Source organism: Polistes dominula, unplaced genomic scaffold (genome assembly GCF_049000335.1).
Source record: "Polistes dominula isolate Pdom_NZ unplaced genomic scaffold, Pdom_raw_medaka contig_18, whole genome shotgun sequence".
In the NCBI taxonomy this organism is placed as follows: Eukaryota; Metazoa; Arthropoda; class Insecta; order Hymenoptera; family Vespidae; genus Polistes; species Polistes dominula.
In genome coordinates this window covers 3,122,692-3,137,231 of record NW_028301164.1, presented here as the reverse complement: position 1 = coordinate 3,137,231, position 14,540 = coordinate 3,122,692, and the positions used below count along the sequence as shown (strand labels likewise).

Here is a 14,540-nt window from a genome sequence, read left to right as displayed (position 1 = left end):
GAAGAGAGTAAAAGAGAGTGATAGAGAAAGAGAGAGAGAGAGAGAGAGAAATATAGAAAAAAGAAAGAGAGTGGTTTGGGAGGAGGAAATGCGATGCGCCGGAGCGTAGAAGAGAAGTTGGTGGTGGTTAGGACGGTAGCTGGGAGATTGCAGCTCGATGGACCACCCGAAACCCCGTTTGATGTTGGAGTGGGGGTGTTGTAGGGGTGGGGGCACCCCTGACCCCGGAATTAACTGGCGCGGTGAAGGGAGGCAACGTTTATATGCCGCGGCAATCCGCCCTGTAGACGCATTCGCTCGTACGCTTCGTCCAAAAGAGGGCTTTTTATACGAAAGAAAGAGAGACATTTAACAACCGTCGGTCTTCTCTTCTCTTATCTTTCTCGTGGTCTCCAAATAGTCGTACATATTCGTCTACTACGAAGAAATATAACTTCGGAAGAGGAAATATACAAAAGAAATATTCTAAGTTTGAAGAAAGAAATTACATCGGACAAACGCGGACAAATTGAAATTGTTTGTTTGTTTTTTTTTTAATCGATATTTAACGATCGAAGAAATATAACAAATTTCTTTAGTCCAATTAGTTCGGATTTTATTTTCGAGAATAAATATATATATATATATTTATATATGTTTAGCTCGATCAACGAGTAACTTGTCAAATCGAATATTTGGAGAAACAAAATATTCTTCGATTGGAAAGATTGATTAACCCTCCTGTCAACCAAGTTCGAGTAATATTTTCTTTGTCAACCGAAATAGGCAGTGAAGAATAAAACGATTTATTGATTTATTGAGAGAGACAAAAAAAGCAGCAGCAAAGTACTTGTTTTGTTGTTGTTGTTGTTGTTGTTATTGTTGTTTCGGGATAATTATTATCATTGTTATATCGTAATTCGTATCAGGCCGAAAAATATTTATCGACGAATCATAAAGACGAAGTTTAAGAGACGTAAAATTACGAGGAAGATATATATATATATATATATATATATATATATATTCGCGCGTACACGTTTTCAAAGCTTTCCACTAAAGAAAAATTGGAGAGAGTTTGATATACGAAATGGCAGTAGCAGCAGCTCAGAAGAATCGCGAAATGTTCGCCATTAAGAAGTCGTACAGCATTGAGGTGAGTTTCCTTTTTTTTTTTTTTATTGATAAATATTTATAATAACGTGTAGTTTTGACAGATCGTATGAATTTTACAATACGACGATAATTACTGATAATTTATTAATAAGTCAACGTTAAGAATCAATTTGCAGTTGTTTCAAATGGTATTTCGAAACGGTTAGTTTGGAGATTTCAATGCGTGTAAAATTCGCACGGATGTTGCATACTCATCGGGAGACGATCATCGTGAATCGGAAGTAACTGTTGTTTGTTTCGTATATTTACGGTTATTTGAAGAATTTTTTTTCTCTCTTTTTTTTTTTTGTTTTATACAATTATTTCTAGTAACGTTTTGTACGTCTCGTAAAACGTTTTATTTACATAACCCATTTTTTTGTTCTCACGATAAAAACGATCTCGTCTACTAAACGTTGTTGTTAACCTAAGTGAAACTCATCGTGCATAAATTTTGTAATCAAATAAAAGGAAGAACATATGTATGAGGAAAAATCAAGAATATTCGATTAGAGAAAGTCTATTCAAACGTTTCAAATATTAATGATTGGAATTTATATAAATTCTTTCTCGTGATATATGATATTTCTCTGTCAAAACAAAAATGTTGAAGCTAACGTTAGAAAACGTTAGTTACAAATCGTCATATCGTAAAATCAACGATCTTTCCTATTTTTTTTTTATTTTTATATAATTTACATAGTCCATAAATATAACTATACCTATTACGTGTTATCCCACGTGTAACAAACGTGATAAAAGGAAATAATACAATTTCTAAACTTTATTTCCCTTTTACCGTGTATTTTAAAATTATCATTAACAAAGATCTCACGTCATTGAGACAAGAAAATCATATGTTGTGTTCGTCAATGTTCGTTCAAGTCGCGTAATGACCGGTTGATGATGAATCCAATAAACGATACCAGACACGAGTATGTGTATGTTCAAATGTATCCCATGGTTTTTCCTTTCTTTTCTTTTTCTTACCAAATGATTGTCATCACATATCTTTATCATTCTAAATTACTTCTATTTAAAGTCATTTTCCTAATGAGGAACCGTATCGTTCAATGACTAATCAACCATAATTGCTAATACACTTCTTTCTAAACAATACAATCTTCCAAGTTCAATCTATCTATTACTATATACAGAATTTTTACGGGTTTTATAATAAAACATATACAATGATATTTATGATAATCAAACTAATCGATATCTAAGATGATTTACGTAAGATTATAAGTATCATTAGTTTACTAGGAAAAACGTCTCTGATATCTAATTATATTTATATATAATTTTATTTTAACAACTCGTGTGTATACCGGTGATAAAAAATTATTTATACGGCTTATCTATTTTTTTTCCTTTCGTCACCGTTAGTAATAAATAGAAAATAAACAGAGGAGGAAAGATGAAAATCAAATAAGATGATAATCTACGAAACATTTTAGATCATTATCATAGATGTATATATAACTGTATATATAATTCGTCGATTGAGGAAATAAACAAGACTATTATTTTCAAATGAGATAGATAAAGAAAGAGAGAGAGAGAGAGAGAGAGAGAGAGAGAGAAACAAAATATACAAGAATTAGACAAATATTTGATTTGAAATTTCCATTAGAATATACGTACTTTATTAATTTTATGGTTCGTCGACCAGATCGGTAGTAGAATAAATTAACATCAATTAAAAAAATGTTGGCTAATTTAGTGAGATATTCTAACGTTGTGTTTACTCGTAAAAAAAAAAAAAAAAAAAAAAAATAATGACGACAATATTTATACTGTGTGAGAATCGATCGAAAATTTTGACGTTCCTTGGTAGAAAATTAGAAAAAAAAGAGAAAAAGAAAAGAAAAGAAAAGAAAAGAAAAGAAAAGAAAAGAAAAGAAAAGAAAAGAAAAGAAAAGAATAGAAAAAGAATAAAAGAAACATCTATTGCAAAAGGAAAGGAACGATTAACGATAGTAAACGCGATTGATATACGCGATTGTAAACACGATTGTAACATCGCTTTGGCGGATGCGACTAGTGATTTTTCTATCTTTATTTTTCTCTCATTTGATCATGCGTTCTCTTTAATACCTTACTTGTATATTTAGTCATGTGTCAGGGACCTTGAGTGATAGATAAATACGCGTCTATAACAGTATATATAATAAAATATAAAAAACTAATACATCAAAGAAACTAGTATATCCAAATATATATATATAAAATTACAATATGAAAAACTATATAATTTATATATGTAAAATTATAATATAAAAAGCTGAAATATATATATATATATATATATATATATATATATATATATATATATTTTAATTACTTATTATATTATATAGTAATTATATTACTAAATTAAATAAATATATAATTATATATAATTTGATTTATATTTATTTGGTAATTTTAATAATTTAAATTTATTTTTAATGAATAATTAAATTTAATGAATTCATTAATATAATATTAAATAAAATTGTAATTATTTAAAAATATATATATATATATATTATATATTTAATTATTGTAATACGTGTGGTTTTGAAAATCTTTACGAACGATTAGACATTCTCGCTAACGTTAACACTAAGTAAGAATGATACTTGAGTAAGTCGATTGAATTTTTCGATATTTCGAATCAGTTTCTAGCATATCAAACATATACAGTAGTGTAACAGAACAACCACAAATAACGAGACAAGAATGATGGTGAACCCATGACTCATTCAAACGGAACTTGCTCGCTCCCATATCTGGCCACCAGATCAGATCGTGTCCGGTAGGAGTTTGCCAGGTTGCTAGGGTGCTCTAAGATATATGACCTTGGCTCGTTACATTCAAGATATCGATGTATCTTTGCCATCGAAACATCGTGATCGTACGCAGGTGGACACGGGGATATCCACTGGTGGTTTAATTCTTTCCCTTTTTTTCTTTCTTTCTATTTTTTTTTTCACGATTCAGCGAACATTTGGCATAACTCGGTTGCAAAATCGGTCTCGTTAGACTTGTGATAAATTAGAGCGTATTATAGATATGAGAATATAATGTTTGAGACTAATGATAATGATAGGTTAAATGTTTTACATTGTTTTAAAGGTTCAACTTATAGTTTTCTTATTTTATCCTTTTTTTTTTTGCAAAAGAGAAATTAAAAGAAATAGTTTGGCATAGTTGAAAGAAAAGAGGAAAAATATTGTAACTAATTAAAAAAAGGAATTAGAAAAACTAATAATAAAAATCATAATAATAATAATAAATATATTAGAATATTATACTGGACATGGATATTAATGTTTATGAGTTTTGCATTGTTTTAAAGGTTCAACTTATCGTTTTCTTTTTTTTGCAAAAGCGAAATTAAAAGAAATAGTTTAGCTTAAAAAACGAATAAAAAAATTTTAATAAGTAAAAAAAATTTAAAATGAAAATAATAACAATAATAATAATAATAATAAATAAATAAATAAATAGATAAATTAGAGTATTATACCGAACACCAATATTTACATTTACGAGTTTTGCATTGTTTTAAAGGTTCAACTTATAGTTTTATTTTTCTTATAGTTTAGTTTAGAGAGGGAAGAAAAAAAATTTAACAAATAAAAAAGGAATAATAAAAAAAATAATAATAATAATAATAATAAATAAATTCGAGTATTATACCGGACACTGATATTTACATTTACGAGTTTTGCATTGTCTTAAAGGTTCAACTTATCGTTTTCTTTATTTTATAGTTTAATTTAGAGAAGGGGGAAAAAAGTCAACAAATAAAAAAATGAAAAATAATAATAATAATAAATAAATAAATTAGAGTATTTATACCGGACACAGATACTTACGTTTACGAGCATTCACGTATAACATACACCTCCGTCATAGAATGTTAATTATTCTTGTCTGTTAATTGACCGTATTTAAATAGCGGTTCTTGCTAACGCGATCGTTCGGATTCCATTTGTTAATCTCCGCGACTGCCACCGACATCACCGCGTGTGTTTTCTCTTCAAGCAAATGGAAAGAAAATATTACCTATTGAAAAAATGTAAAGAAAAATGTCATCTCTATCGTCGAATGGCGATGGCGATTCTCGTATTGAAATAGTTAGACACATTCGTTCGTTCGAGATACATTATGCATATATCGATCGCGCAACTTGTCACCGAGATCTAGCTCGTTCGATTTTACTCTTTTTTCGCGCTTCTCGATCTCACCTTACCTTGAGCTGACAAGTTTTTCCTTTTTATTTTTTATTTTTTTTATCTTCCTTTTTTTCCTTTTTCTAATTTCTTTTTCCTTTCCGTATTTTGCCGAGATACGTATCATTATCTTATATTAACCTAACGTATCATACCAATTTTGTACTTGATTGTTTGTTAGATCACGAGTATATGTCATCGTAATTATTGTCACATACATACCTTGGATGATCAGAGTTTCATCATAGTCGATACACTTCTTATTTTATTACTTTTAATTATTAATTCATAATTTTATATTTGAATAAAATTAATGTCTTATATACATATATCTTTTTTTTTTTTTTGAATTTATTTATTCATAACTATCGAATATTTGTATCGAGTTCCAAGTGATTAATATCATGGTAATACGTAATGTTTTTTTTCCTTTTTAGAATGATTAAACTAATTTTCTTAGACACCATTATGTCTCGGCAGATTATTCGATTTGTTTGATTCGAGGTCGTTTCTTCTGCCTTCTCGTACAAACCGGGGATCGTACAATTGCTTTAAGGTCATACGCGACATTCCGCGATCTCGTTTTATCTTTTTTTTTTCCTTTTCATGTTTTTTTCTTTCCTTTTCAACGAAGGGAAAGAACGTGGGATCACTTAAAGATCAGTAGACGGTAATAGTCGCAAGAAAAATAAATAAATAAATGCAAACCTAGAATTATGCAGCACGTTAAGTCTTCTTTGATGACCCTGGTCTAACGATGAAACAACAGTCTGATGTATAACTGTCGGTAAAGTATTATATACTTGGCCCAGTTTACAGTTTTTATTACTAAACGTTTTCATTTTTTTCTTTTTTTTTTTTAAATCGATGCCAAAGCAACACTTATCATCTGGAGTAATTAAATTTTACCATTAGTGTACTTTGATATTTAATATTTTCATCGTCAAGTTGTATTTTAAAGTTCCACTGTGTAAAAAGGTTTTTTTTTGTATTATCAATGTTATAATTATTTTTAAAAAGTTTGACATAATTTGTTTACTATTACTAAAACGTTGTTTAAAGTTTTATTTCATTATTTGCAATATTGAATCAATATAAAATAAATATGTATTTACTTAAAACATAAAACTATTATGAATGAAATCTTATATATATCATTTAAGTACACTAATGGTAAAATTTAATAACTCGAGATGATAAGTGTTCCTTTGACATTTTATTAAGTGTATAATAGTTTTATTTTCTAAAATAAATACATTTATTATTAATTCAATATTGCAAATAATGAAATTAAACTTTAAACAACGTTTTAGTAATAGTAAACGAATTAAATCAAATTTTTTAAAAATAATTATAACATTGATGATACAGAGAAAACCTTTTAGTACAGTGGAACATTAAAATACAACTTGACGATGAAAAAATTAAATATCAAAGTACACTAATGGTAAAATTTAATAACTCGAGATGATAAGTGTTCCTTTGACAACTTACTAAGTGTATAATAGTGTTCTATGTTTTAAACATAGGAATATTACATTGAATGATCTAAAAATCCACGTAATCGACGATGTGTTTAATTTTGTTAGAAATAATTTTTATTTTTTAAACTATCAATATATCGAATATTTCAATTTATCGATTAAAGAGAAAAAAAATTGAACGAGGATTTCAAAGAAAAGAGGAGCACTCACTTGCCCTCAAGGGACACACAGATAATTCAACCTAAATCTCTTTGAGCTGACTTACTTACAATGGTCAAGATTAATTCATTTCCTATACTTCAGTAACAGCAGGAAGGATCCTACGACAATTCATTTCCCTTTTACTTTTATGCTTCTATTCATTAACGATCTGAACCTGTCCATTTCTTTTGTGAACAAAGAAGACTTTTCGAAACGACTATTGACTTTTGACGAAGAAAGTTTTTTTTTTTTTATGTCAAAGACCAAGTGTGTCTTACAAGTGTCATTAAATTTATCCAGAAAGGAAAAAGTTCTTTTCTTTTCTTTTCTTTTTTTATTTTTATTTTTTTTTTTGTACACAACTTCTTCTTCGATCAGAACAAACAATTTTTAAAAGAGATACAAGACACGTAAGTTAAATATTATTATTTTTATTTTGTTTTGTTATTTTTTGCAGAATGGTTATCCGGCACGACGTCGTTCATTGGTGGACGATGCTCGTTTCGAAAAATTAGTCGTCAAACAGACTAAACAAAACGTATTGGAAGAAGCACGTCAACGAGCGAATGGTAAATACACATTGTTTTCTTACTTATTATTTAATAATTATTATCTTGAATGTACCGTGTTTAAATGTTTTATATATTCATTAGTATTGTTAATTGAAATTAGAATAATAAAAAAAAAAAACAAATTAGTATCGATGTTGCATGACACGTTTTACGTTTTGACAAATTAAACAGACCCAAATGCCGATCCAAAAGACCAACAAGAAGGACAATCTGAAATTTACATTGACGGGGAACATGGAGAGACTTTAATTTGTGAAAGCAAGGAAGGAGGTAAATTTACACTATGCAAATATTTGTTAAAAAAAAAAAAAAAAACCCATACTTGTAGAGCATGTTGGCATGAGCACGTTACGTTTTTAATCTTTCAGAAGCTAAAGCTGATGTTTCATCAGACAGCGAAGAGAAACCCGATGACGATTATGACGACGGTAAGTGTAATTATTTAAATTTCAATTTTAACGAAATGTCTATTATAAAAATAGACACGATAAAAAAGAAGAAAAAGAAGAAAAAGAAAAAATTTCCTAGAAATTGTAGAAAAATGTTCTTCAACAAAATTGTCACGGAAATGAATTTCGATAAAGAAAAAAAGGGGGACTGTGATAGTAGTGTTAAGATTGAAGGAAGAATAAAGAAAAAGAGAAGGAGGAGGAGGAACATGTTGGGGGTAAATGGAGGGTGAAATGCGAGGGTCATTGTCGAGGGTATTTACCGGACCAAAGTGAGTCGAGTCAAGTGCTGGCACGACACTCACTTCTGTCTGAATTGCTTTGAACGTGCCACTCTATCCAAGTTTTCTTCTTCGTGCATTTAGAATCGTATTACCGTTCAAAGAAGAGAAAAAAAGAATAAAAAAAGAGAAATTCATTTCTTCTTCTTCTTCTTCTTCTTCTTTTCGAATATAAGACGAAGACGTTCTTACAAAAAGTAACTTTCAACGTTCGAGAATGACTATGAAAAAGTATAATACGTTTATTCCTTCTCGTATTTTTTCATCTTTGTTCTCAAAGTCGGGCACGTCCAAGCCCGACAACGAGAACCACTTTACTTCTTTTCCAACCACTCATTCGCACCCCTCCCATCCTCCTATCGTCGCCGTTGTCGTCAGTAGCACCCACCACCATTACTACCACCACTACCACCACCATTGCTGCAACTGACGACAGAATGCTCTGACGGAAATGGACTACGAATCACGCGATTATTATATTTTGCCGCTTTGTGTCACTTCATGGTGTTGGAGAATTTTCACGTGAAAGGGAATGATTTTTATTATTAAACTTCCAATGTGAAGAATCCTATTTTACAAATAGTAAATGTTTTAGTTGAATTTTGTCAATAAAACATTTGAAAAATATTCTTATATTCTCTTTCTTTTCAATATTCTCGTAAATATCGATGATATAAATTGAAACACAATAAGTTTCATTTTAAAACAATGATAATATAATAAAAGATAAAATAGATTAACATTGTTTTTAACAGATGTTGGATTGACCGAGGAAGAAGTTGTATTGGCTAAAGCAATTGCTGAAAGTCCGGAGAGCGAAAACGTCATACAAAAAGCTTCATTAGTGTTACGTTTGCGTGAAGGCATTAGTTCATTGGCAAGAATCTTAAAGACCGTTGAAAATTTCAAGGGTACGGTAACTCACGTTGAATCGAGACCTTCGAAAAAGGAAGGTTTACAGTTCGATGTTCTGGTGAAGGTTGATATAACGAAACAATGTCTATTGCAATTGATACGAAATCTACGACAAAGTTCATCGTTGGACGGCGTTACTTTGTTGACGGAGAATTCTGTAAGCATCAAGGATCCTTGGTTCCCACGTCACGCATCAGATTTAGACAATTGTAATCATTTGATGACGAAGTACGAACCGGATCTCGATATGAACCATCCTGGATTTGCGGATAAGGAATATCGTGCACGTAGAAAGGTCATAGCTGAGATAGCATTTGCTTATAAGTATGGTGATCCAATTCCCAGCATCCCATACACCGAAGTTGAAAATGAGACGTGGTCTCGCGTTTTCAATACCGTTGTTGATCTGGTACCTAAACACGCATGTGTGGAGTATCAAAGAGTCTTCAAAAAATTACAAGAAGAAAAGATCTTTGAGTGTCATCGTATACCACAATTACAAGAAGTTAGTAATTTTCTACAAAAGAATACTGGATTTACATTAAGACCAGCAGCTGGATTGCTCACCGCCAGGGATTTCCTATCGAGTCTTGCATTTAGAGTATTCCAAAGTACCCAGTACGTTCGTCATATCAACAGCCCTTATCACACTCCTGAACCGTGAGTATTACTATATATTTCTTTTTTTTTTTATAATAAGTACGATAAGAAGATGATTTAAAATAAGATTGTCGAGTTATTAATACCTTTCGATATAAAGTTACTATTATTAACACCTGGGTAATTTAAATCGATATTATATATATATATATATATGCATATGTATCTACGTATAATGAGAAAGATAAAGAGAAAGGGGCGAACAGGGGGGAGAATAAAGGGAGAGCTGGTAACCTAATTACTATGCTTCTCTAAGCTCGTAATGGAACTCTAATTGGCTTTTAACGACACGATGTCGTTGATAACTCACTTGTGCACCAGTTGCGAACTCTCTTTCATCGTTCGTCCCTTAATTTTGAGATGGTTGTTATACTTGTCACTTCTATCATCGTACCGAAACCTATACCCTTTTTTACACGAGTTAAATGAACGAACTTTTAGATGAATAGATAAATAATAATATAAAATAATAATTTCTCTTTGACCTGTATCAATTAATATCATTATTTTCATATATATATCTACAGAGATTGCATTCACGAATTATTGGGACACATGCCGCTACTTGCCGATCCAAGTTTCGCACAATTTTCACAAGAAATTGGTTTGGCATCACTCGGTGCATCTGATGAAGAAATTGAAAAATTATCAACTATTTATTGGTTCACCGTTGAATTTGGATTATGTATGGAGGGTGGTGAGGTAAAAGCTTATGGCGCTGGTCTCTTATCTGCTTATGGTGAATTGCTTCATGCTCTGAGCGATAAATGCGAACACCGACCATTCGAACCAACTACTACGGCTGTTCAAAAGTATCAAGATCAAGAATATCAACCGATTTATTTCGTTGCTGAAAGTTTCGAAGATGCTAAAGAAAAGTTCCGTCGTTGGGTAAGTTATGATAACATTGAATGTTCTGAATGGAAATTCAAAAAACATTGAATGATTCATATGATGATGTTTGAATGAAAATTTGAAAATGATTGATTTATTTTTTATTTGTTTTAAGATCAATCATGATCAAACTATTACTATAACGTTTTATATGAATTTTAAATGTGTTTCATTTATTCGTAAAAGCCGGAATTAAAACAGCATTCCGTTTGAATGTTTCAGGTGGCAACCATGAGCAGACCATTCGAGGTCAGGTTTAATCCGCACACGCAACGTGTTGAAGTACTCGACACGGTCGACAGGTTGGAAGGAGTTCTTTCTCAACTTAATACCGATATAACTCATCTTACCAATGCTATTAACAAAATCAAGCGCAATTTTGCCGCGTAAAATGATGAAAAAGTATAATTTGACTTTTTCCAAAAAAAGAAAAAAAACCCAATCAATTTCTCTTGAAAGAAAACGATTTAACTTATCTTATTGCTTAGATTTGTCGTCGTAGATAAATAGGGTTTTATTGTCAATCAATCTCGATCAATCTTTTTATTTTTTTTTATCCTTTATCCTATTAGTATATAGAAAAAAAAAAAAAAACAATAAAAAATTGCCGCTTATTGTCTCGTAGACGTTGTCATAGACGAAAACAAAAAAAAACATTTGTTCGAGAAAACAAAATTGTGTTCTTATGCTCTCGTTTATTTTTATTTGTTTGTTTTTTTTTTTAATTTTTGATTTATCAACACATCGATTAATGTTCTTCTTTTTTCCAAATCTCTTTTTTTTTTTTTTTTTTTTTAATAATTATTTTATTATTTATATAAAAAATAGATACAAGTAAGTAACGTTTCGAGGTATCAAAAGTTGCCAAGTTTGAGTTAATTTAATCAGAATCGGTTTGTTTTTTTCTTTTTTAATTTGTTACGAAAGAGAGAAAGAGAAAGATAGAGATAGAAGATCCAAGACAAGGTCTAAAAAAAAAAAAAAAAAAAAAAATAAGCCAAAATTTGGACTTCCTTTAATTTAGTTCCTTAAGTTTAATCCCGCCGCGCTTCATAAAGTTTCTTCTTTCATTATTTTTTAAAGATTTCATTTTTATTCTTTAAACGAATAAGATTGAAACAATATTTTAACTCGCGTCCTATTTTCTTTTCTGTTTTTTTTTTCATTTTTTTTTTTTTCATTATCGTAGTACATTCCACTAGCATAGTTGAGCTTTAATCTCATTCTTGTATAAAGTAATATAATTTCGATTGACATCGTAGTAAATCATAGACGTGCGAAAGAAAATATTTAGTAGAAAAAGAAGCAAAACAAGAAAAAACAAAAAAAAATAAGAAAAAAAATAAAAAGAACAAAAAAAAACAGAATAAAGACAAAAAGAAGTATTAATAAAATAGAAAAAGGAGAATATTGAATTGGGACACTAATGTCCTTATAATACGGATACTAAGAACGAAAGTGAGTGTGAATAGTAGTTAGGTTACTTGCGGAACGAAGGTCGCGTATACTATGCCAATCTAATTTTCCACGTCATTGGTAAAAGTTGCGATCAAGCAAAACCTCCTGTTTTTCATTGGTTGTATATCACACCCGTTGATCATTAAGAATCACATTTTTTATATATTCGTCTTTGTTCGTTTTATTTACATACGTAGTTAAAAAGCGTGACAAAAAAATAAAACATCCGTAACTCGAGCTTCGACGAATTTTTTTTTTTAGAAAAAAAAAACAAAACAAAAAATAACAAAAATAAAATCAACGAATTTATTTTGATTTTCTTTTTTTTTTTTAACTCGTTTAAAATTCGCACATTTACACGCGCGTCTTTAATTTCCGTTCATTATATTTTTAATTATTATTATTATTATTTTTATTTTTATTGTACACCCACATTGTATTACTATTATATATTGTACAATATTGTATTTGTTATATTAGAAATATTTCTTTCTTTGTTTTCTCTTAATTAATTAATTATGAAATCTCTTTTGTAAATGTTTAATATTTTCTGATTAAACTTCAATCATTTGTATTGTATAATTGTGTATAAATGTAGTTTTAGTATTAAAATACAATGAAAAATCATTAAATATGAAAATAATATATCTTTGTTAATAGGATATTTTTTATTTGATTATTATTTACATGAACATTTTTATCCACAATTATATGAGATAAATGAAAATATGAAAACAAAGGAAGAAAATGCAAGTAACAAGTTTCGATCCACCGATATTGAAATATAATCGACGTTTAAATTAAAATAATAAAATAATCTAGCACAACAACTCCTCTATATATATATATAGAATGTAGTTAGTTAATTAGTTAATTAAATAATAGATGATGGCGTGTATCTTTTGCTTATTATTAGCTCGTAACCTGCACATATCTCGACCAACAAAACAACTCTTTTTCCTTTTATTATTTTAATACTAACTCGTACCAAATACCTCCTCGTATGTATGTATACTTACGTGTATTATGTACTTGGTTAAAAAAAAAAAAAAAAAAGAAAAAAACACAAGAAACCTTTTAGCTAATGGTCGAACTATCTTAAAACATTTTATTTGTATTATATTGTAAAGTACTTGAAGCATAATAAAAATCTAAGATATATGTATCTTATGCTTAGCCCGTTAAATTATTATCGTATTTATTATTTTAATTTTATTGAAAATAAAAAAATAAAAACAAACCAATAAAAAGTAATTAAAAAAAAAAAAAAATAGGAAAAAATACAATTAATAATAAATAAATAATATTTTCAATTAAATTACAATTACAATTATGTTGTCTTTTGTTGCATTTGAAATTAGAAGATGAAAAAACTTGTTTTTTTTTTTTTTTTTCTATCGAAGCTATGACCCATCTTCGTACTATCGATTAATCGAAATCAAAGATATTCGTATCGAAAGAAAATATGAACGAAAATGTCAAATCCAATTTGTTCAATTACATTTCACACGTTTTAATCTTTCCACGTGCACGATGATGCAGTTAGAAAAGAAACACGGTACTTTTCTACCACGTTAATGGAGAAATAAATAAAAAAAAAAAATAAAATAAAAAAGGAAGAGGATAGAAATAGAGAACGAGATAGAAAGAAACAGAGAAATAGTAGGAAGAAAAAAAATTATATTTTAGGTAAATAACGGGCACACGCTCATAAACGTTAACGATTATGACAAAACTTTTACCTTTCGTTCTCGGCTCGTTTTTAACGTTGGAATGCGCCAAAGCGAAAATGTGGAATGACCACGGTGACAGTAAGTGAAAGTAAACGAAGATGATAATCATATTCCGAGACTTCCTCATATTTTTGTTTTCTTTTTTAAACTTTAACTTTACAGATCATTCTAATGATACTTTTCGTATCTTCCTATGGATCGGTCGTATCAAACGTCTTACCTTGATTGCTTTCATGATACTCAGCGTTTTACTTTATTACATACCTGAATCTCGTTCTCGTGAGTAATAAAAAAAAAAAAATAAAATAAAACAAAATTTTATAGTTAGAGAAATCGATGATAAAAATAGACAAACGAATGATAATTAATAATTATAAAAATAACAAACAAACTAAATTAACCCTTTGAGTACTGAATTATTTGAAGATTTGGATGCATATATAAGGGATTTAATTTGTTGCTTTTAATTATTTTGTTATAGTAGATTTTAATGTGTACAAATAATGTACTTTATTTGGAATATATATTTATAT

General features: G+C 29.3%; 1 protein-coding gene across 2 annotated transcripts; it reads left to right on the top strand.

Annotated features, from left to right (window-relative positions):
* Positions 1–289: 289 nt before the first annotated feature.
* On the top strand, positions 290–13,439 carry ple (tyrosine hydroxylase ple). 2 transcript variants are annotated; one of them, XM_015328462.2, is made up of 7 exons: positions 290–1,135; positions 7,503–7,614; positions 7,789–7,887; positions 7,986–8,045; positions 9,103–9,922; positions 10,450–10,813; positions 11,039–13,439. In XM_015328462.2, the coding sequence occupies exons 1-7, from the start codon at positions 1,070–1,072 to the stop codon at positions 11,204–11,206; spliced, it is 1,689 nt and encodes a 562-aa protein (XP_015183948.1). In that variant the 5' UTR covers positions 290–1,069; the 3' UTR covers positions 11,207–13,439. The 2 variants fall into 2 exon arrangements, with proteins under 2 accessions (XP_015183948.1, XP_089035116.1); XM_089178990.1 differs by lacking the exons at positions 7,789–7,887; positions 7,986–8,045.
* The last annotated feature ends 1,101 nt before the right edge of the window (positions 13,440–14,540 follow it).